Source organism: Berghia stephanieae, chromosome 1, assembly GCF_034508935.2.
Source record: "Berghia stephanieae isolate SIO BIC M18660-M18661 chromosome 1, UCSD_Bste_1.3, whole genome shotgun sequence".
NCBI lineage: Eukaryota > Metazoa > Mollusca > Gastropoda > Nudibranchia > Aeolidiidae > Berghia > Berghia stephanieae.
In genome coordinates, this window is record NC_088360.1 from 102,238,912 (window position 1) to 102,264,486 (window position 25,575).

At 36.6% G+C, this 25,575-nt stretch overlaps 2 protein-coding genes across 2 annotated transcripts; both read left to right on the top strand.

Annotated features, from left to right (window-relative positions):
* LOC144965035 (fucolectin-1-like) lies at positions 1-7,752 on the top strand. Its single transcript, XM_078899909.1, has 3 exons — positions 1-165; positions 4,289-4,455; positions 6,468-7,752. The coding sequence occupies exons 2-3, from the start codon at positions 4,314-4,316 to the stop codon at positions 7,115-7,117; spliced, it is 792 nt and encodes a 263-aa protein (XP_078756035.1). The 5' UTR covers positions 1-165; positions 4,289-4,313; the 3' UTR covers positions 7,118-7,752.
* Positions 7,753-23,345: 15,593 nt separating this feature from the next.
* LOC144961736 (uncharacterized) lies at positions 23,346-24,998 on the top strand. The gene has a single exon (XM_078894852.1). It carries the CDS (start codon positions 23,346-23,348, stop codon positions 24,996-24,998), a length of 1,653 nt encoding a protein of 550 aa, XP_078750978.1.
* Positions 24,999-25,575: the final 577 nt, after the last annotated feature.

A 25,575-nucleotide genomic window follows, 5' to 3' on the forward strand; every position in this document is an offset into this window, starting at 1 on the left:
ATCATTACACTCATATAAATTTATTCTGACGTAAGTGTGAGTTATCAACCCATAAATTCACGATCAGCAGTGTTTTACGAAGGTTGCTAATAGGTACATCATAACTTTCATAAAGGCACCTAGCAGCCAACCGGGACTTTTTAAGATTCAGACGACAAAGCAGTGGTAAGTAATCGAAGACTACTTTCTGATTGATCTATGCCAGATGTAATGATCAATATTTTTACAATCACAGCAGTGTTCACTTTTTGAATCCACCAATCAGGTACAGCAATCTATATATAGAATGGTATCGAATGTGATTCAAAATAAACAATAACAACCAACCTATGCAGTCTGAAATGAATATTGCTACTGATCTCAAGACAGTAGTAAAATCAATCATCTATGATAGGGCAGAACCCACGTGCAATTATTTGCAGGTCCAATAACCGGACTCAATAATGGGCTTGTTTTAATATTGTTGTATTGGACAATACTTTGCGGTGTTTTGAGAGTACGTATTTCCATTACACAATGAACACATAATAACCATTTGTTATGTGGTCTTATGGTATGACACTCGCTTTCGGATCGGAAGGTCCTGGGTTCGAGCCTCGCTCGGCGCATATTGAGTCCTTAGAAAAGGCTCTTTATTCACATTCTCTCACCGTGCTCAGGTGTAGAATGAGTGCCTGGCCGTTGACAGCGTTGTCTCTGTCAGAAAAAAAATTTGTAATATCGCCTAACAGGATCATGTTTCGTTTTACATGTTAAGTGTTGCTGTTGGTCAGGGACCCATTGTAAAGCGCTTTGAGCACAATTAGTGGATATTTCGCAATATAAAAGCTCATTTTTTAATTTAAAAAAAAATCAGACTTACAAATATGTACACGCCGGGCCAAGTATGCGATAAAGAATACAGTTTAGTGCCAGGAAATAGCCAGTATAGAATGGACTGGTTTTTTTCCCCAGACTAATCTTTATTAATGGGAAAGTGTGATATTGTAATTTTTGAGAAATTAGGGAACAAGCACAGGTGAAAGATAAAAAAATGAACAAGTGTGTATGAAACGGTGATAGACAAAGCAAGAAAGTAAATTCAAGACAAAAAAACCCTTCCCCCCCCCCCCCCCCCCCCCATAAAAAAATGAGTCCCGGACCTTAGTCCCGGACCGTTTCGTACACACTTGTTCATTTCTATAAATTAAATTTTCAACGTTTTCTGTTCTTCGACACTATCTAGGTATTGATGCGCAGTCAATACTTAGTGCCCGAAAACAACACGTTTTATTATTGTCAACGCTATATAAAGTTCTTATATTTCTCGCTTAAGAAGAAGAAGAAGAAGAAGAAGAAGAAGAAGAAGAAGAAGAAGAAGAAGAAGATAATGATGATGATGATGATGATGATGATGATGATGATGATGATGATGATGATGATGATGATGATGATGATGGTGGTGGTAATGATCGTGTAAAAAGTATTGATTCCTTCTTTTCGATATCCTATTCTATTCTTTTAAACATGAAAGCAGTTTTTCAACACTACAAATGACGTGCTGAAACGAGATTCGGTCAAAACAAAATCCGGTTTTATTTATCCCGATAAGAACGAGCCTAATGGCTTTATTGTAAAGATCTAATACAACAAAATAGAGAATATACTCGATATCTGCTTAGAGAGTCACAGCACAAACTAGGACGACACATAAAACATTTGTGACTCACCATCTAAATCCGGTATTATGTTGGGATAAACCTGTATAGTTACTGTTGTCAGAAATATGAACTTTTAGTGTCTAGCACTAACTCTCTCCTTACCAGCCATTTTCAGAACTTTCCCCAAAACTCCAAACCCACCCAATACAAAAACAGACATTTCTTACTCAAATAGAAAAGCAACAAGAACATTCTGTACATAATATTGTTTGATAACATGAGCTCTATTACAAAAGGTCAAGATTTTATAGCTATAGCAAATGGAAATGAAATCTGGATGAGAAAAGTGACAGTTCCATCGTAATAAATGTGACCATTTTCCAATGGGTGGTAAGGAAAGGGTTAAAGGACAATTTATTATCAGCTCATAATACATAATATAGTCTTTACACGAGATTTATATTTCTAGTGACTTATCAGTTAACTGCCGTACTCCGGAAAGACACGTATTAAAAAAGTTCTTTGGAGGGGACAACCGTTTAAGGATGTACACAGTACAGTAACCTGCACAATGCCTTGCTATTTTCCGGCCCCGAACGTTTTTCATACAATCAACCCTGCATTTTGCGAAGAATAGCAAGTGACGATTGGCGGCCTGACTGGGTTTATATACCCATGGTGAGTAGTATTCATAGGACGACTGAGAGGCGTTGATAGCACAAGATAGCATAGCAACATCATCTAGTCAGCTGATCCTGCGTAGGACGTTGCTTCCCGAACTTTCTTTCGAAATAGATTACGGTTTTCCGCCAGTCTACTTGCTTGAGTTGCATAGCAACAGGTTTGAAAAATAACAATCCGTAAACGGGTGACCAAAAAATAATTGCATAAAGAAGGCAAATGTATGCAATATCAGTCTGATCATAGTACAGAGAAGGCAAATATGTTACTATGCATATGTCCCAATTTAGTATAACACAGAGAATGCCGAAACTGTGTTATACTGGCCGGTTTGGAACAAACTAAATGTAGATAGTATGCGTTTGGCTAAGAAGCTCATAACATTGCCATCCGGAAGTATAAGGAACCAACACATAAAACTATGTGTTACCTTAAACGTTTATAGTCTGGTTAATGCAGTTTTGTGAGAAGTAATCATAAACGCGGATGGCAAAAAACTATAACAAAGGCCTGAGTAACGTCATCTTCGATCTATCTATAACCGTAGCCATAGTTAAGTTATAGCCTGACACTGAAACTGAAAAAGACTGGCATTTTTACGTAATTATTTTGTTTTTGCACCGCCTAGTGAGTTGTCGTTAGTAGTGCTCATGGAAACAAGTGATCTCATTGGTTGAACCATTGAATACAACTCACGATTTGTTTTCTTTTGTGGCCAAAGACTGGCATTTTGACGTCATTTTTTGGTCAGTGTCAGGCTGGCTATAAGTGGCTACGATATAACACAGGAGACCAAAAACTGTGATATAGATAGTATGCGCTTGGCTCAGAAGCTCATAACATTGCCATCCGGAAGTATAACGGACAAACACACAAAACTGTGTGTATCCATGAACATTTATAGTCACGTTAATGCAGTTCAGTGAGCATTACTCATAAACGCGGATGGCAAAAAATAATAACAAAAACCTGAGTGACGTCATCTTCGAACTATCTATAAAAATATTAAAGGCCGGTCGGTTCGGTGACGAATTAAAAGGCGACGTATGTCGTATTATCACATCTCCATAACAGAGTGTGATAATAAAAAGGTGCCCGTCAAAAATTGAGTCGGCCAAATCTCTATCCAGATCCAAAAGGATTGTGCAAAGTCTTGTAGGTAAAACAAATTTGAAAAACACGGTTGTTCTCAATATTTGTTGGTACAGCGTGAAGAAGTAACCACACTATACATCTTCACGAAAAGTCAGAGCAACGGCGTTACAAGATTACAGAAGAGCAAACCTGGGACGACAACAAGACAAGATTTATTTGTGTGTATTGTACTGTCTTTAAAAGTTAATGAATAGGTACGTTTGGAACCTTTTCATTTTATTTTTGAATTGTCTTTACTTTTTAAAATAAAATTATAATTTAATTAAATCAGCTGACTTGTTTAATAATTTAAATCTATACTTTTGTGGGGACATTTATGTAATATCATTAGTCCAATTGTGGTTGGAAATCTCTTTATATTTTAATGTCATAAGACCAATGACACTCATCATTCTCAAAAAAATGCTCCAAACTCCCCAATATAGGTTCCAAGGAACTAAGCTTTCCTTTTAAAACAAGATTTATTGAGTCAAAGACGTGTATGCAGTTCTGTAGATAGATCCAAACATTCGTAATTCTACGATTGTTTCGTAGTACTGGGTAGGTCTGTCTTTTACGATTCCGCTTTGAGGCGATGACGCATATTATTTTCTGATTGTTTTAACTTTTTTAAAAACATCTTCATTCTAAGTCTTCCTCTGCATTATTGATATGAGTTGCAATTCATTAGGACAATGAACATAACTGATAATTATTAGACCTCTTCTTTCGGCCTATTTCAAAGAAAAACGTATATATAAAAGTGGGAATAGGCCCGATTGGATGACTTATCTCCCTGCGGACCGATACAGTATTTCTGTATACCTCCTCAGATAGCCTGAACTCTCCAGTGTGAAAATGGCTGGGGCAAGGAGAGCATGGACCGTGAAATTTTGTCTGTTGTTGATCGTCAGTCTTCTTAAAGTTTCAGATGGAGAAGTTTATTCGAATGTAGCTGTAGGAAAACCAGCAAAACAAACAAACACCAAATGGGGCGCAGGTAAGTATAATAAATGTGTAATACAGATATGTACTATATATATATATATATATATATATATATATATATATATATATATGTGTGTTGTGTGTGTGTGTGTGTGTGTGTCTAAAGAGTTTGCCTATGTGTATGCGGAGAAGTTTCCTTATATGAGTTTGAGTGTACGGTTGTATGTGTGTACCCGCGTTAGTGTGTATGATAGATGGTTATTGTTTTCATGTTATTATTATTATTATTATTATTATTATTATTATTATTATTATTATATATTATTATTATTATTATTATTATTATTATTTTTATTTTTCTTCTTCTTCTTCTTCTTCTTCTTCTTCTTCTTCTTCTTCTTCTTCTTCTTCTTCTTCTTCTTCTTCTTCTTCTTCTTCTTCTTTTATTATTATTATTATTATTATTATTATTATTATTATATTATTGTCATAATCATTATTATTATTATTATTATTATTATTATTATTATTATTATTATTATTATTATTATTTATTATTATTATTATTATTATTATTATTATTACCATTATTATTATCATCATTATTATCAGTTCGTCTTAAAGATAGTTTGGTTGACACGTGTTAAGACATTTAAAGCACACTATCATAACTTTGTTACTATTCGCTCTTCAACTGAAAACAAATGAAGCTCTTTTAGCAGAGGTGACGTATGATGTTTCTTGTTGCGTTTAAGGACTAATCTTGCAGCATCGTTTTGATTTTTTTGCAGCTTGAGTATTCTCTCGCTGGTGCTGTTGAAAGAGAGAGTTGCAATAGTCAAGCTTTGAAAGAAGCAATGATGTAATCAAGGTTTTCGTCGCATCTGTATATGTAGTTTCTAATTTTACCAATTCTGGAAAGATAGAAATATAGGCATTAAGAAATTTCTTTTATGTGCTTGCGTTGGAATTCTCATCCATGAAAATTGCAAGATTTTAATTAGTAGATAAGCTTTGCATTATCAAGCCATTAATGTTACATTTGATAGTTCCAATAGTTTATAGTATTGGGTTGATCTAAAACGGCGATTTCAGTATTTCTATCATTTAACTTTAATTTATTTGTTGTCATTTGGTTTTTGACATCATGTACTCATTTGTTGATGGCAACCTACTTTTGGCTTAGAACACTTGGTTCGCTTGCCATAAATATCTGCGTATAGATTGTAGCGATGTTATATTTTCCTAGAATTTTGGTGATTGGCTGAGTATATAAAGTAAAAAAGGATTGGTTCTAATGTTGAACCTAGCGAGACTCCATATTTCAGGTCCCTGGCCTCTGATATATCTTCCTGTACTCTCACTCTCTGTATACGACATGTCAGATATGAATGGATCCAGTTTATGTCGTTCCCTAAAATTCCGATATTGTTTTGGAATCGATCAACAAGAATTGTATGATTGATCGTGTCGAAGGCAACAGATAAATCGAGAAGACAAGTACGACAATCTTCCTGTTGTCCATTCCAAGTAGCAAATCATCCGTTTCCCTTAGAAGTGATTTTTTTGGTCCTCTGCCGTGCTTTGTATGATGATTGTAATGCCTCTCTCATATTATTTGATTATTTGTTTTACATTGTGATAAAGCCGTCCTACCAAAACACTACATTGATTCATGCACAGGCGATTATTGCCAAAGTAAAGTTAATTTAGACTATTTATAAATTTAAACTATAAAAAACATAAAAGAGGACCGCACTGACAATATCCCTAATTTTAAGAGTGAATGCAGAAATGGAGAGTCGAAAATATAAAAGATCGCCGGCACCTTTGCAGTGATTATACATTCAACGTAAGCTTTTCTTTGGAGTGTACATTCGAATCATGACTTTTACTCATTTAGTTAATCATAGTATATGGTCTTCCGAACCAGTATGCATATTTTGTATTTTATTCTTTGCCCAATAATCAAAATTATAAATATTCATATTATACTTTTAACTGTTAAGAATTTTAGTTGCTGGAAATATTCATATTATAATTTAAACTGTTATCCATTTTCAGGTGCTGGAAGAGCAGTGGATGGAAACAGGAGCCCTAGTTATCCCTCTGGCTCTTGCACTCATACTTCAAAAAAACCCGACAGATGGTGGGTTGTTGATCTTATGGGCCTCTACAAAATTCAGTCCGTAGCCATCGTAAATAGAAATTTAAATGACTTCAGGCTGGCTGACTTCTCCGTCTACATCTCAAAAATGAACCCTCTGCCAATACCGAAGACTGATGGCAGCCTCATTGGTGAAATATGCTTCAACCACACAGGAGCTGTGCCCGCAAGTGGTCCTCATACTTTTTATTGCAATGAAATCACCACTGGTAGATTCGTATACTTGCATAGACCAACTAAAGAGTACTTAACAATTTGCGAATTTGAAGTTATGGGAATTCAAATCAAGAATGAAAAAGACCAATACACTTTAGAAGCAGGGAGAAAAAGTGTTTATTCTCCATTTCATTCAGAGGTAATGCATATGGGTACAAAGACGTCATGTGCAACTATGTGTATTTCAAGAGAAGAGAATTTATCAACAATTATACAGTTTCAAGAATCAACAGGTTTATGTGAGTGTATTCTGAAAAGTTCATTTACAATGCAACCTACTGATTTTGTAAACGACAGTGGCTGGACGCTTATGATGTCCACAAATAATTGACGTTTATAATTCAATAAAATATCAAAAGACACACCTCTTTCCTGTCCCTTATGTCAACACCCCAATGAAGTAGTAACACACCACTTGCTTGAGTGTCAACCTCTTGAAGACCTCAGGTGCATATTCCTGCCACTAAATCCAAGCATCAGTCCCACGCTGTATAGTCACCTGGAACAACAAGACTCTCCCACCAAAAATCCTTTATATTACCAACAACAAATTTGGTCAACTATTAAACATGTATTATCTTTCAACTCAATAACACCATAATGGAGAAAGCCACCACATAATTGTATAAAATCTGCAGTGATGGGCAATTCGCCATTAGCAGATAAAGACGTTGAACTTGAACTTGAACAAAAATGATGTCTAACTGTACGTTAAAAAAAAAAAAAACTTAGGGCTAGAGCTAAGTTGGTCGCTGGTTCCGATAAGTTATTAGGTAAATGTGGAAATGATTACGATGAATGTTAAGTTTAGCTGTCTTGTAGATGCCGATGTAGTCAACATAACTATGAACTCAACAGTGGATGGGAATAGTAAAGGAATCATCTCACAATTCAAGAGAAAAAAACATGGATGTCTTTTTTCACAAATAGGAATGATGTATGGCAAGGATTGCACAGTTCTGTACACAGACGGACACACGCACACACACATGCATAAACACAAATATATATATATATATATATATATATATATATATATATGTTATTTTAATATTTACCACAATGTTGGAGTCAGTCTACATCGATGTTTCAGGCCTTTTCAGCCATCGTCAGGACTGTGTGTTACTTTAGTTTGGACACAACAAACAAAACTCATGTAACACACAGTCCTGACGATGGCTGAAAAGGCCTGGAACATCGATGTACGAGGGCTCTTTCATAATTAACCGAAAAATGCCTGTAAAATCTGCGTTTTTTATGCTATCAACAAAATTCTTGCACGTGTTCATACCTTGACTCGTCCTTCATTTCTCTACGTAACAGCCAAGTCTGTCGACACACTTCTGCCAACGCCGCACCATGGAATAGATACCCTCTCGGAAGAAATGTCCGTCAAGGTTTTGTAGACATTTCCGCACATGGTCAACAAGCTCTTCATCGACATCAAAGCGCTTTCCTGCCAGCTCACGTTTCAGTGGCCCAAAGAGGTGATAATCAGATGGTGCGAGGTCTGGACTGTGTGGTGGGTGTGGCAAAATCTCCCATTCATATTTCTCTAGCCAACCTTGCGTCACTCGTGCTGTGTGGGGTGTAGCGTTGTCGTGTTGCAAAATGACCCCGTTGGTCAACTGCCCTGGGCGCTTTCTGCGAATGGCCTCCCTAAGCTTGTCAAGAGTTTGGCAGTACCTTGCAGCATTGATTGTTTCTCCAGGTTGTAAGGTTTCGAACAGAATAACACCACGACTGTCCCAGAAAACAGCTCCCATTATTTTCTTTGCTGACCGCATGACTTTGAATTTCTTCGCGACAGGTGAGGATGGATGTTTCCATGTCATCGAATCTTGCTTTGTTTCTGGGGTGCAGTGGTGCAACCAAGTCTCATCACTGGTGACTATGCTGTCAAGAAAAGTCACGTCGTACCCTAGAAAGTCTCCGCCGGCGTTGGCAGTATGCCCGTGAACCCTGCGTGAGCTTTTGCTTCTTCTCAAAAGTTCCCTGCAGATGTCCAACTTTGTTCTTTATGATTGTCTGTCAATTGCTTAGGAACCCATCTTGTGCTGACTTTTCTGTAGCCAAGTTCATCAAATACAATTCTATGGGCAGAAGTTTCCGAAATTTCAAGACTGCTTGCGATTTCATGAAGTTTCAACCTCCTGTCTTGACGAATAAGCTCATCAACTCGCTTCACATTGTCTTCTGACGTCGCAGTTATCGAACGCCCTCTCCCTTCCCTGTCTGTCAAGTCGGAATGGCCGGCTTCAAACAAATTACACCAGTGATAGACTTGTGTACCTCTTATAACATGCTCACCATATACACTCTGAAGTTTTTTTATGAATTTCGGTAGGATTCAGTCTTTTGGCGTTCAAAAAACGTATGACAGCTCTGATTTCCTCCTTTGACCAAGTTTCAAGGTGGGCCGCCATCTTTAAAATCGTCTAGAAATTCATTGTGCAAAATGATGCACTTCATAATTTCTGGGAATATCCGTAAGGAAATAAGGAATATCATGTCGTTTACAGAATTAAAAAATCTCCACTGGTTGCTGAGCAATGGGCATTTTTCGGTTATTTCTGAAAGAGCCCTCGTAGACTGACTCCAACATTGTGGTAAATCTTAAAATAATAATTCGCTCCATTGATACATTTCGAACACTATTCGGACCATATTTGTATCCAACACGATTCAATATATATATATATATATATATATATATATATATATTAGTCGACTGCCTCTGCGTCGCTATGGAATATCTTAAAAGACTATGAAAGAAACACTGTAGAAATAAATATATGAACATTTCTTGAAAAAGAGGTTTCGTCTTCATCACCAACAACCAGTGTTTGCTAATTAAAAGTCTGATGATTAGATTACTATATTGTTGCTGTTGTGTTTTTTACCATCTTGTTTCAATCAAGACCTCTGTTTTTGACATTATTATTATTATTATTATTATTATTATTATTATTATTATTATTATTATTATTATTATTATTATTATTATCATCAATAAATAATAATAATAATAACAATAATAATAATAATAATAATAATAATAATAATAATAATAATAATAATAATAATAATAATAATAATAATAATAATAATAATAATAATAATAAATCATTTGCATAGCGCGCAAATTCCATGAATTCATGCTCTAATGCGGTTTACAGTAAAACATGAATTCACAAAGGGAAAATAAAATACAAATTACAGCACTGAAAGCTTAGTTTGAAGAACATTAAACTAAATTAAGTAAAGTTCAGTCTTTAAATTGGACTTGAAAGAGTTAAAAGTTGGAGAGTTTCTGGTTGTGGGGGACAGGGAATTCCAGATCTGCTGGAATATTTTCTTCTATTATGCTACATACCTACATCCATGACTTAATCTAGACTTCTAGTTTTGACATCATTTGAGGATAAGAAAAGTGGGGAAAAGTGAGCCTATAAAATAGGATTCAATAGTCTGATGTCACGTCCGCCCAACAACGAGCAGCTTGGTTCTAAACAAAGAAAATTGGTAATCTTCATGCTGGCTAGAACAATTTCACATGTAATGTGATCAGAATATATAAAAGTCAAAACATGATCAGATTTATGTTTTTCTCCTCTGGATACACTTTTATGCTCGTCGGAGAAAAATTTCATAAGGGTGTCCGCCATTGTTCCGATAGTTTAGAACCAGTTACTAAGTTACTATGCGTCATTACGAGGGAAGTGACGTCACGACTGTTGAATCCTTTTTAAACTGAGATTCTAAAAATAAAATGAGCTGAACACGACGGATTACGTGAATGAAAAATACTCAATAGACCGCCAGTACTCTTTTGTAATTTTGAAATATATTTATATATTATCCGTTTATAAAATCTAAGTACATAAAGAAAGAAAAAATGTAATTGTTTGGATGCAGTACACTTTTTTTTTAATTGCCGAATCGAATACAATGTAAATCATTGTTTTGCAGACGACTGGAGGAAACTAAAGTCTGTTGACAAACTGTTTGTTCAGATTGGAGAAAGAAAATGAGTTCACCTACTTTGATTAAAACGTAAGGAAATGTTTTACCAATTATTCCCCTTAATCTAAACGAATGCATTATAAAAAAGAGGTTTTATAAAGCGCAATATCCATTAAACGTGCTCAATGCGCATTACAAGGGGTCCCTGTCCAACAGCAACTTATAAAATTTAGGACAAGACATGACGCCTGTAAGGCGATATTACATTTTTTTCAGACAGAGACAACGCTGTTAACGGCCAGATACTCATATTACACCTAAGTACGGTGAGAGGATGTGAGTAAAGAACCTTTTCCAAGGACTCAACTACGCGCCGAGCGAGGCTCAAACTCATGACCCTCCGATCCGAAAGCGAGTGTCATACCGCTAGACCACATAGCCACACGTTTAAAGTGTAAAACCTTGTTTTAAATTATCAGGGTATGTTTGTGTTGCTCTTAAAATTTAAAACCAACAAAAACAAACCCTGACGTTAATATATACTAAGTTTTAATCCAAAAAATCCTATTTGTTTAGGAAACCGATGGTGGATATTGGGCTACATAAAAGCTCATTTTTTTAATGCCGACTATAGTGCGAAACCCAATAAAATTCTACACAAATAATAATAAAAATCTGGTAGATTAACAAACTTTTTGGTATCTTTATCAAAGTTACAAAAGACATCAGACAGGTCGACAGCTTAAATGAAGTGAAAAATTAACATTGCTTGGTTCATGAAGGCGTCGAAGGCTACACGCATTCCGTTGCGCACTGTTCATCACTTTTGGGAAGAAACATGACGTTATGCGGAAAATATAACGACCATACACATATTTTTTTGATCTGAAAAAAAAATCTACTCTGCTCAATGTACACCACATGCTTGAAAGGCGTCAATGGGCTAATGCTGAAGAACAATAATGGTTTCAACCCCTATCGGACAGTGCTCATATTTTCTGAAGAAAGCAAAATTAAACTTTCGTTTGCTGATAGACTGCAAATAATATAGCTCTGGGTAGGTATGTGATCGTTACACTGCTAAATGTGCGGCTTTGTGGTCTAGTGGTATGACACTCGCTTTCGGTCCTAGGTTCGAGCATGAGCTCAGCGCATAGTTGGGTCCTTGGAAAAGGCTCTTTACTCATATTATCTCACCGTACTCAGGTGTAAAATGAGTACCTGGCCGTTAACAGCATTGTGTCTGACTGCAAAATTGTAATATCGCCTAACAGGCGTCATGTCATGTTCTTCATGTCAAGTATTTCTGTTGGACAGGGACCCCTTGTAAAGTGCTTTGAGCACGTTTAGTAGATATTCTTCTATATAAAAGCTCATATTTTTTTTAATAATGAAAAGTGAGCTTTACATAGCGCAATATCCACTAAATGTGCTCAAAGCGCTTTACAAAGGGCCCTGGTCAACAGCAACAATTAACATGTAGGACGGGACATGACGCCTGTTAGGCGATATTACAATTTTTCGGATAAAGACAACGCTGTTAACGGCCAGGTACTCATTTTACACTTGAGTACGGTGAGAGAATGTGAGTAAAGAGCCTTTTCCAAGGACTCAACTATGCTCCGAGCGCGAGGCTCGAACCCAGGACCTTCCGATCCGAAAGCGAGTGTCCTACCACTAGACCACATAGCCGCACTATATGAGCACATAAATGAGTGAAATAAGTCTTCAGCTATGTCGGCGTATCGAGCATATCATTGAGGGCTCCGTAACAGCACTGCTGACCTAATGTTCGCACAACATGTGAGCCAGCTTTTCAGGCAACTTTCTTCTAGCAGGATAACGAAAGACCCCGTGTGACAAGAGTGGATCCAGATTTTCTGACCAGATCACGCTTTGTCTTCTGACTCTTTGGACGGTGTTTCTTTTTTTACGAAACCCGCCGAAACCCGACGAAATCCAACAAAGTTATTGGAAGTAGGTAGCAGTGGGGAGTGAACCTGGCACTCAGGGAAGTGTACACCATTGGGGAGTGAACCTGAGACTGGGTTTCGGCGGGTTTCGTAAAAAAAATTACTACTTTACGAAACCCGCCAAAACCCGACGAAACCCGGAGAAACCCGACAATCTCTGGCAAAGTTATGGGAAGTAGACAACTGTGGGGATTGAACCTGAGACTTAGGGAAGTGTGCACCAGTGGGGAGTGAATCTGAGACTATAGTTATCGGCGGATTTCGGTGGGTTTCGGCGGGTTTCGTAAAAAAGAAACACCCCTCTTCAGACTTGTCACTCATCGAACATATCGAGGGGCATCGTGGCTCAGCGGTACGGTCTTTGCTTCGTACCCAAAAGGTAACGAGTTCGATCACCCGCCGCTGCATTGTGTGGCCTTGAACAAGTCATCTAGCCCTAGCTCACTTTGCGGCGCTGCACTGCGGCTGACGCCTGGGTTATTCCAGTCTTCCCTTGGAATAGACTCTAAAGACACATTTCCCCTTCGGGATGAATAAAGGGAATTTTATTTATTTTATTTATTGATTAATTTTATAATTATGACACTCATAATATCCGGCATACTGCATACTTAAACACAGACACAATACGTGCCGAGAGAAGAGAGGGTTTTTTTTTCCTGAAGACATTCTTTATCTATTTCTTGATGGAAAACAAAATATACTTGATACTCGTAATTAAAAAACATAAAACTTACTTACCGATTACATGTGTCTAGACTTTGGTATTTTTTGCCTTGTAACTATACCTCATTTTCTTTATGCAACATGATCTACGCGTGAAACTGACAAATGCATAAAGCTCTAAGCAGCGCATAGTTGAGTCCTTTGAAAAGGCTCTTTAGACACATTCTCTCAGCGTACTCAGGTGCAGGTGTAAAATGAGTACCTGACCGTTCTCTGTTGGGAAAAGCTGTAATATCGCCTAAAAGGCGTTATACGTTGTCCCACATATTAAGTGTTGCTGTTGGCTTGTGACCATTTCTAATGCTTTGAGCACGTTTAGTGGATATTGCGCTATAGAAATGCTCAAGTATATAAATCCTTACGTATAAATAGCGTGCATGAAATCTTGCAAAACAAAACAAGGAAGAAAAATACAATTAAAAAAACAAAAACAATCCCACATCAGCCTTTTTCTTTCTTGCTTTCTCTGGTACTGGTTCATGCATACTTTTTCAGATCTTTATCTTATATCAGTTCCTGCTACGTAATTTGTCACTTTGGAATTGGATTCAATTGTCTGATGTCACGTCGCCCAGCAATGGCGGCCATCGTGGTTCTAAACAAAGAAAATCTGTACTTTGTATTCTTCATGCTAGCTGGAACTTTTCATATGTCTTGTGATCAGAATGTGTAAAAGTCAAAATATGATCAGAATTATAATGTTTTTCTCCCTCTGCATACGCTTTTATGCTCGTCGGAGAAATATTTCATAAGGGCGTCCGCCATTGTTCCGATAGTTTAGAGCCAGTTACTAAGTTACCATGCGTCAATACGAGGGAAGTGACGTCACGACTGTTGAAGCGTATTGACACACATATACAAACTTAGACACAGAATCATCACATGCCCACTATCTAAATATGACTAGTCATTTGGCCATCTTACTTTGTAGCTCAATCATAGTTTCTTGATGCAAAACAATATAGATATAGGACGAATTTGACGTCACTCAGGTCTTTGTTATTGTTTTTTGCCATCCATGTTATTAACCAGACTATACTATAAACGTCTAAGGTTACACATGGTTTTGAGTGTTGGTCTGTTATACTTAATAATAATAATAATAATAATATATCTTTATTGTCCCCAAAAAAGTGGCAATTTGTCATTTGGTTAAACATTTATAACAATACAATATTGACATAGACACATCACACAAGATGCACACTAGTAACATAGTAGTTATCGTAAAAAAAATGGCAATGTCATAACAATACACGCGTACCTAGTTCGTGGGCATGACACATCGATTACATGCCTCTATTAACTGATCAGCCTGCTTTGCAGTAATTAATCTTGCATGCAATGAGTACAAGCTCATTATAAGAAATTATGGATTTGACAGAATCATTATCGTTACACTGTTGTTATATTATTGCAAATCAAATGAGATTTATCTTTAAGACTGGATGAGCATTTATTTTAATCATTAAGAAAGAGAAAAAGTCATCAATACGTCTCCTTTATCTAAGATCCAAATAGGTGTGTATGAAACTGCGCCGGACAAAGCAAGAGAGAAAAAAAAACGAAAAAAAAAAACATCCCAAAAATCACTCTTCCTCGACTGGGGATCGAACCTCAGACCTTCTGATTACCGATAATCTAATACGTTTGAGGTTATCTAATTATTTTACACTAACAGTAAGTACTCAACTTAAAAATATTATTTTAATTCTCAGGGCATCCATACAATTGTTTTCAAACCTCAAATAAGGTCCCTACAAAAATAAAGTTTAAATTATTAAACAAGTCTGTTGATTTAATTAAATTATAACTTTATTTAAAAAAATAAAGAAAATGTTAAAAATGAAATGAAAAGGGTTTGACAATAAAAACCTACCTATTCAGTAACATGTAAAAACAATACAATACACACAAACAAATCTTGTCTTGTTGTTTGCTCTTCTGGAATCTTGTAACACAGTTGCTCTGACTTTTCGTGAAGATGTGTAATGTAGAAACTTCTTCAATCTGTACTGGACACGGCCCAACAAATATTGAGAACAACCGTGCTTCTCAAATTTGTTTTACGTCCCAGACTTTGCACCATCCTTTTGGATCTGGATAGAGATTTGACCGACTCAATTTTAACAGACACCTTTTTATTATCACACTCTTTTATGGAGATGTGATATTACTACGACATACGTCGCCTTTTAATTCATCACCAAACCGACCAGCCTTTAATATTTTTATAACACAGTTTTTGGTTTCGTGTGCTATATTTAGTTTGTTCCGAACCGGCCAGTATAACCCAATTCGGCCTTGTCCGAGATATACTTTATTGGGACATATGCATAGTAACATAATTGCCTTCTCTGTATTATGATTTTATTGATCTCTTTTTTGATCAAACTGATATTGCATAAATTTGCCTTCTTTATGCAATGTTTTTTGGTTACCCGTTTAAGGACTTACACAGTACAGTAACCTGTACTATGCCTTGCTATTTTCCGGCCCCGAAAGTTTTTCACACAATCAACCCTGCATTGTGCGAAGAATGGCAAGTGACGATTTGCGGCCTGCCATGGGTTTATATACCCATGGTGATTAGTATTCATTAGACGACTGAGAGGCGTTGTCAACACAAAATAGCATAGCAACAGGTTTGAAAAATAACAACTCATGGTCACCTTCAGTTAATTTTCCATTAAGCTCGTTCTACAGTAACTTGACAATAGCTATACAAAATTTGCTGATGAATGGTCAAGAGACCTTGGAGCATTAACGCTTCAAGAAATCCAATTTATCAAATACGTAGTAATTATATATATATATATATATATATATATATATATATATATATATATATATATATATCGTATGATCACAGAAAATGAGACACTTTTGTGGTATACAATCACAAAAGTTTTCCATATATTTTAGTTTTGTTGTTCAAAGTAATAGAACAAAACTTATCTCTGTATATAAAAATTAATAATACAGTTGTTGTTGGAATCATGAAGATACGTTGGTATTTTTTAAAAGCCGACCGCTAAAATGAAATATTGAGACAATTCCATTTTCCGTAAAATCCACAGTCATTAAAATGACACTGTTTATTGCAGCCATGAAAGGAAATTCGTGCAAAACGTCTTTATCATGAAGACAATAAGTGCTTTAGGGATCATGGCGTCTGCTGGTGTTTCTTGGAAGGGAAGAACGAGAATTGATTTCTCTAAGATACTGTCAGCCGAAGTTAATGTGTGGTCTAGTGGTAAGACACTCCCTTTCTGATCGGAACGTCCTGGTTTGAGTCCTTACGGACGCCTTGTTGAGTCCTTGGAAATCTTACCGTATTCAGGTGTAAATGGCCGTAAACAGTGTTGTCTATGTCTGAAAAGTCAGTGTTGTCTATATCCGAAAAGTCAGTGTTGCCTATGTCCGAAAAGTCAGTGTTGTCTATATCCGAAAAGTCAGTGTTGCCTATGTCCGAAAAGTCAGTGTTGTCTATATCCGAAAAGTCAGTGTTGTCTATGTCCGAAAAGTCAGTGTTGTCTATATCCGAAAAGTCAGTGTTGTCTATATCCGAAAAGTCAGTGTTGTCTATGTCCGAAAAGTCAGTGTTGTCTATGTCCGAAAAGTCAGTGTTGTCTATGTCCAAAAGAAATGCAACGTGATTTACACGTGAAACTGACAAACGCATAACGCTCTAAGCAGCGCATAGTTGAGTCCTTTGAAAAGTCTCTTTGCTCACATTCTCTCAGCGTACTCAGGTGTAAAATGAGTACCTAACCGTTCTCTGTTAGGAAAAGTTGTAATATCGCCTAACAGGCGTTATATGTTGTCCCACATATCAAGTGTTGCTGTTGGCTTAGGACCACTTCTAATGCTTTGAGCACGTTTAGTGGATATTGCGCTATAGAAACGCTCAAGTATATAAATACTTACGTATAAAAAGCCTAACAGTCGCCCTACATGTTAAGTGCTGCTATTGGCTAGTGTGACGGTTCGGACAACTCGCGGAGATTCCGTAGAGCCATATAGCCCGAAACGTCAACATAAAGAAAAGACTAGGAGAAAGACAGAGGTAATTCCTTGATGCTCAGCAACCAGTACCAGGGCATAAATGCGCTTTTGTTTTTCAATCAATTGTGATTATTTTAAAAATACTCCTTAAAAATAGAATAATTTAATAAATTATCTGTGTATACCTTTGTGAAAATGAGTTGAATGGTTTAAAAGATATATTGTTTGAAAAATGTCTCATTTTTTTGTGGCCACCCGATATATTCCATGGAGATGTTCATCAGACGTCTTTTGGCGTCCACTACTATAAATCAATTAATATTTAATTCAAGATAGCTGTAGTGGCAAATGTGTTTCAATGCGATGAATTTATTGTTACATTTTTTTTTTATAATACCTGCTCTTACATGCATGACGGATCTTGACCCAAAAGGCAACGTTCACTTGAGAAAATAAAGGTCAAATGGCATATTATGGTTTTTTTTAAAATCTAATATGAAGATTTCAAGACACAGGCGATTCGACTACTAAGTTGGTAATTTTAACACTCATATAAATTCCTTTCTAAACGTTTGCGTGAGTTATGAACCCATAAATTCACGATCAGTGGTATTTTGCAAAGGTTGCTAATACGTTATGGCTTTCATAAAAGCCCCTGACAACAAGATAGGACTTTTGTAAAATTCAGACAACAAAGCAGGGGAATTAATCAAAGACTACGTACTTTTTTATTTATGTGATATATAATGATATACTATTGAGATTTGAGCTTATTTTTGTAAAGCGCTATATCCACGAAACAACCTAGGCCACATCAGCCAAGATACAAACTTTTGTCAATAGCTGTCTTCGACAAACCCTCAAGTTGAATTGGTTTGACAAAGTACCAAACACTGACCTTTGAACAAGAACAAATCAAGAGCAAATGGATGCTCAGGTCAGGCGCAGAAAGTGGCGATGGGTTGGTCATACCATGCGGAAAGAGCCCTGTAATATTACCAAGCAGGCTCTTGAATGGAACCCGCAGGACAAGAGGAATCGGGGTCTAAAACAGATTTGGAGGAGAGGCCTTCACTAAGATTTGTGCGTCTCCAATCGTACCTGATGTGAGGCACGGATCTGTGGCAAGGACAGCAGAAGATGGAAGAGTTGTTGAGGCCCTATGGTTCGCCAGGAGCCAAGAGGCATAAATCCAGTAAGTCATATCCACTGAAGTGCTTAAAGCGCTTTACAAAAGGGCCCCTGATCAACAGCAACATGTAACATGTAGAACTAGACATGACGCCGGTTAGGCGATATTGCAATTATGTCTGAGAGAGACAACGAGGGACTCATTTTACACCTGAATACGGTGAGAGAATGTGAATAAAGAGCTTTTTCAAAGGACACAACTATGCGCCGAGCGAGGCTCAAACCCAGACCTTCCGATCCGAAAGCGAGTATCCTACCATTAGACCACATAGCCGCACATAATATTAAAATCATCCCCAATGTTTACTTTTGGAATCCATCAATCAGGCACAGCAAGCTATAATATATAAAAACGGCATCGAATGTGAATCATAACAAACAATAACAACCATCCTCGGTGGTCTAAATGAACATTGCTTCTGATCTCAAGACAGTTGTTAAATCAATAAACTACGATAGGGCCGATCCCAGGTGGCCATATTTGCAGGTCCGATAACCGGACGCAATTATGGGCATGTTTTAGCATTGTAGTATTATACAATATTTTGCATTGGTTTTAGACTTTTTCCATAACACAATAAGTCCATAAGCATTTGGGTTATTAACCTTCAAAAAAATAAGAAGAAGAAGAAGAAGAAGAAGAAGAAGAAGAAAAATAAAAAGAAGAAGAAGAAGAAGAAGAAGAAGAAGAAGAAGAAGAAGAAGAAGAAGAAGAAGAAGAAGAAGAATGAGAGAATCGTGAAAGAAAATTTGGGTTATCTATGTAATTTGAAATCCTTTTGCTAAAATGAGTGTCATTTAAATCGATCGATATTTGAAAGACAATTTTTCTGAGTAAGGCAAATAGCTGGCTATTATTCATTATTCAGCACCTAAATCGCCTTCTTTGAGGGGATGACGCACATCTTCTCATGCTATTTACTTATCTACAATTATATTCATTATCAAGACTCGCGTTCTGCATAGTTGATATCGGTAGCTATTCATTAGGAAAATAATCAAAAGACAGGAAATATTTAATTTACACTGTTGCTCCACTTGAAAGGGGCAAAAAGTATATAAAATAATGTGAGTAGACCCGATTGGATGACTAATCTCCTTGCGGACCGAGACAGTATTTCTGTATATCTCCTCAGATAGCCTGAACTCTCCAGTGTGAAAATGGATGGGGCAAGGAGAGCATGGACCGTGAAATGTCTGTTGATGATGGTCAGTCTTCTTCAAGTTTCAGATGGAGAAGTTTATTCAAATGTGGCTATCGGAAAACCAACAAAACAAATAAATACTTTATATGGCGGAGGTAAGCATAATATGTATATCATGTGGTATATTATAGTGCTTTAAATGTTTGAAGATAATAATATAGCTGCCCTCTTAAGACCAAACTTATTTTTTTGATTTTTTTATATTATTATCAATCCTGATGAAAGCTAAATTCTTCTATATATTTGAATATAACTCAATGTTGATTTCTTTTCCATTCGAAAGATTAATATCGAAGTCTGAACTAGAGTCTTAGCAGAAAACTTGGAAAATCTTAGTTGTAAAAATTATGGGTCTCTCAACATGAACCTAAATAACAAGAATTATTATTATAATATAAATTATAATAATCACAATTGTGATAATAATAATAATATTAATAATAATAATAATAATAATAATAATAATAATAATATAATAATAATAATAATAATAATAATTATAATAATAATTAATAATAATAATAATAATAATAATAATAATAATAATAATAATAATAATAATAATAATAATAATAATAATAATAATAATAATAATAATAATAATAATAATAATAATAATGATAATAATATAATAATAATAATAATAATAATAATAATAATAATAATAATAATAATAATAATAATAATAATAATAATAATAATAATAATAATAATAATAATAATATAGTTGGCTTTGTATTCATGCGCACTAAAAGACTATATTTAATCTCCAATCAGCTGTCTTTTGCACCAATAACATGTGCGATAATATTCGGCAATTTTTTTTTCAACATGTTCATTATTCAACAATTACGTATTTACATAGAAATGATAGGGTTTTCCGCTGAAAGGGGTGGAATAATTTCCGATTCTTACAGTCTTGCTTTTTAGAATTCCGGACATTTCCAACCGCTGCACGAGTGCGCGTTGGGAACAAAGTTCGAATTCCAAAAAGCAAGAGTGTAAGATATATTATTATACCCCTCAATCGATTCTGATTTCGTTTTCTCTGAGTAAAATACATTTTCAAATTGTTTAAATGACTAGCTACTTTTTTCAACAATCTAATTTAAGTGAATTTTAACGTTTGACGTCTCAAATTATTATTGTAAACATATTGTCATTACGCGTTGCTATTTAGGGAGAGGGGTAGGATAATACTTTATCTATTCTTTTAGATAGGGTTGACTGTCAACGATGTACCGTAACTGTTTTATCATCGAGTACAGAATTAACTGCAAACATAAAAAATTATAAAAGTCTGCTAGACCATTATCATTAGTATTTTTAAAAAATATTTTTGGCTACTAGATCATAATTCTCTCTCCTTAATTTGATCCTGACCTTAAACCACCTGGCCAACATTTTGTTTAAGAGTCCGACTGTCTTTTACAGATGAAGTGGCAGATTGGCTTTTACCAGCAAAAGTAGCATGTTCATTGTAGTCGTTTAGCTTAAGTTGCATAATTTCAAGTTTCGCAAAACATTTCCTCACGAATTTTAATCATAAAGGAAAAAGTCAATATGGGTGAAATTATTATATTATAGTCATTTACAAAAGGAACTAGACAGTTTGTATTTGTTGTTATCTCACAAAAGAGAAAACATATTTGTACGTGGTATATATTTTTAAAAAGTAGACAATATTTCTCTGTTGATATATCGCATGCCTTTAAAGGCACAAGTGAGGAGCAGATGCAAACCACTAAACAGGTCGGTAAAAAAGTTAAATGTTGAGACCGAAGATGACCACTTTGCACAACGGTGTTCGACTGAGATGGGCACGTGAACTCCAGACCTGGGATATGTGGGACGGCATTTTGTTTATAGGTGAATCGCTTTTTTAAAAAAAGTTAATTCGAGAGACAAACAAACTTCGTGCTATCATTGTCGAGGTGAACGTTTCAACAACAGAACCATCATTGAAATAAGAAATCGAGCATATGGATCTGTAATGGTGTGGGGAGTGATAATTGGGGTAGAAAACCTAAGCGAATATTAATCAAAGAATAGCTTAATTCAGACCTATACATCACTGATATTCTTAATACCAATGGTCGCCGCATCAAGAGATGAGAATTTCACAACAGTGATTGATATGGTCTAAGAGAGATAATTATTATTTGATCTCATCCCCTAACGAAATCTAGAGTTGTCCTCACATATGGTCACGTGCCAAAGCCACAGTTCTTGTTTGAGTGATTTGTGAGTTCAGTCTCTGTTCGTGTCGTGTGAAGAAAGCTTGTGTGAGAAGATGGTCGACGGGTTAATGCGTATAAAAATGTGTAAACCATCCAAAAATGTCGATACATGATTTAAATACGACTCTTCAAAATCACAAGGTCTCTAATTCTTAATATACAATAAGGCGTCTTCTTCACTATATCGATCCTTTAACTATAGCGAGTTCATCCTCACTGATAACTATTGATAACAAATTTGTTCGATTTTACATGCTTATGAACCCGAGAGAGTTAATTAAGAGACGATTTGATCTGTTCAGCGACAAGGAAAAATGTGTTGTGTCTTGGCAAAACAAAATAAACATTGGACTGAATAATTAGAAACGGATGAATTTTTTTTGGATGAAACTCATTGTTACGCCCACGTCAGAGGACTCAGCACGTAATAAAATATGTCACAGAATAAGATCAGAGAAGAACACTTTATTCCAAATGTGAAATATCCTCAAAAGATCATGTTTTTTGGGGAGGAGGGGGGGGGGTGGAGAAAAGGGGGGGGGGGGGTCAATTGGTTTCTTTGGGTTCCAAAAACTTTAAATCATGTGTAGATGATATGATGATTTCGGAGAAATACATCGCAATCCTGGTCAGTGTAGTAGTGCTAGAAACGATGAAACGCTACCCGATGGATCCAGCATATTGCAGCAAGATCCTGCACCATGCCATACTTCAAAGGAAATAAAATAATATTTTCAAGAAAATAACTTGAATGCACTTCAATGCCTTGAAAATTTACTAGATATCATCCACATTGAAAATGTTTGGCCTATTATTAAGAAACGCCTACAAAATCGCGACTGAACAAGGTCCAAGTGGCTATTTTTCATGCATGATAGAAAATCATTCATAATTGCCAGTGCCTAATCAAACCAATTCCAAAAACGTGGTCCTCATTTACAAAAACAATACTATTATTGCTGTTGTTCTATTATTATTATTATTGTAATGTAATAAGAAATTAATGATGAATGAATGAATGTACGAATGACGAGTCACTTTTGTAACTCTTGTGACTGTATGGAAACCTTTGGTGAAAAGAGCAACGTCTTCCGTTGTAAATAGAAAACGAATAAGCTGTGTTTTGTGTCCCATTGATTTATATCTCTTTTTATCATCACCATCTTACCAAAAATACAACATTGGCGACGAGGATCAACAAGTAAGGTATTAGATTTAACCTTCCTAGACCATATTTCAAGCAAACTAAGATGAATTTCGGCCAGATAGAGCAGTTTGACGTTAGCAAAGAGTCCTTCTCGGAATACTTCGAAAGAGTAGAACTATACTTCGTGGCAAATCAGATCGAAGACGAAAATAGACAAACTGCAATATTCCTCACGATTATCGGTCCATCAAACTTCAGGCTACTAAGGAATCTGGCTACACCAAGAAACATCAAAGAACTAAAACTAGATGAACTTTGCCAGCTGATGAAAAATCACTTCGAGTCAAAACCATTGAAATATGTGCAACGTACCCGGTTCGAAAATAGGATCAGGGCACCAACAGAATCCATCAATCAATACATTGCGTCACTGAGGCAACTGAGTGAATACTGTGAATTCGGCACAACACTGGATGAACGTCTGTGCGAGCGACTGGTGAGGGGGATCAATGATGAAAAGATTCAGCGCAGACTACTTTCTGAGACTGATCTCACATTCCAGAAAGCAGTCACAATCGCCCAAGCTGTGACCACATCAGAAACAGGAGCAAAAGATTTGCTAACAACAGGCCCCCACCAAGACCATAAGATACACCATCTTCGTCAACACCGCTACAACAACAATGACCACGCCAACAAACCTAAACACAAAACTTTCACCAACCCGAGTTCAACGTCACAGTCTCACACATCATCGAAATGCCAACGCTGCGGCAGTGACCACCGAGGCACTCCGTGCAAATGGATCAACGCGAAGTGTTTTCATTGTAATAAAGTGGGGCACCTGTCCAAGGTATGTAAATCGAAAAACAGACCCAACCACCAACCTCAGCATCATAAACCATCGTCACACACAGCTAAAAGCGACACTAAGAATCATCGATCGTATTATGTATCAGAAGACCAAATTCATCATCAACATCATCACAATGTCGATCACCCTGAACCAAATGCATACGACCTTTTCAACATGGAACAGGACTTAAAAACACGCACACCGGTGTGGATACCGCTTCAAATCGAAGGGAAGGAAGTGTCATTCCAGCTTGACACAGGCGCATCAGCAACTATACTACCGAAAACAACATACGACAACTTATTGTTACATACACCTCTAAAACCATCAACTGTTGTCCTGAAAACATATACAGGAGACACCGTACAGATTTGCGGACAATGTCGCGTGAATGTCCAGTACCAACAACAGCAAACAACCAACCTGCCTCTACTCATCGTTGAAACCGCTGGTCCACCACTACTTGGAAGAAACTGGTTGGAGACCATCAAACTCAACTGGAACAACATCTTCCACACCAACGCTAAAACACACGCACAGGAACTCCAATCAATCGTTTCCAAATACAACGTGTTCAACGATAATGCTGGGTTACTAAACAACCACACCCAACACATCTTCCTGAAAGAAAACGCCACACCCATCTTCAAAAAAGCACGCCATCCACTATTTGCTCTTCGGGACAAAATTGAAAGAGAATTACAACGTCTAGAAAATAACAACATCATTGAGAAGATCAATTACTCAGACTGGGCAACACCAATCGTACCCATTCTCAAATCTGATTCGACACTCCGCATATGTGGGGATTATAAAGTGACCGTCAACAAAATGGTTGCAAAGGAAGAAACATCCAATTCCGAGGATAGAAGAGTTGGCCAACAGGCTTGCACATGGTGAGAAGTTTTCAACCATCGACTTCAGCCATGCGTATACTCACCTTCTTCTCGACCCTGATAGCCAAAACGTCACGACGATCAACACGCATCGTGGTCTTTATCGCTACAAACGACTACCATATGGCATATCTTCGTGCCCAGCCATCTATCAACGGGTAATGGAATCTGTCTTCAAGGATATCCCAAACACGGTGATCTACTTCGACAATCTGTATCTCACTGGCGCCAACGATGCACAACACTTCGAAACCCTTGAAGCCGTGTTGAAGCGCTGTGAAGAAAGGGGACTGAACGTAAAAAGGGCTAAATGTGAATTCCTGCAGTATGAAATCGATTTCCTTGGATACCGCCTCACGAAGAATGGCATCGCTCCACAATCTAAGAAAATTGAAGCTGTACGAAAGGCACCTGCACCAACCTCAATCCAGGAACTACGAGCCTACCTTGGAATGATCAACTACTATTCCAAATTTCTACCCAACATATCACACCGTCTTGCACCACTATACGATTTACTAAAGAAAGGAAGCACCTGGAAATGGACATCAGCTGAGCAATCAGCCTTCGACAATTCGAAA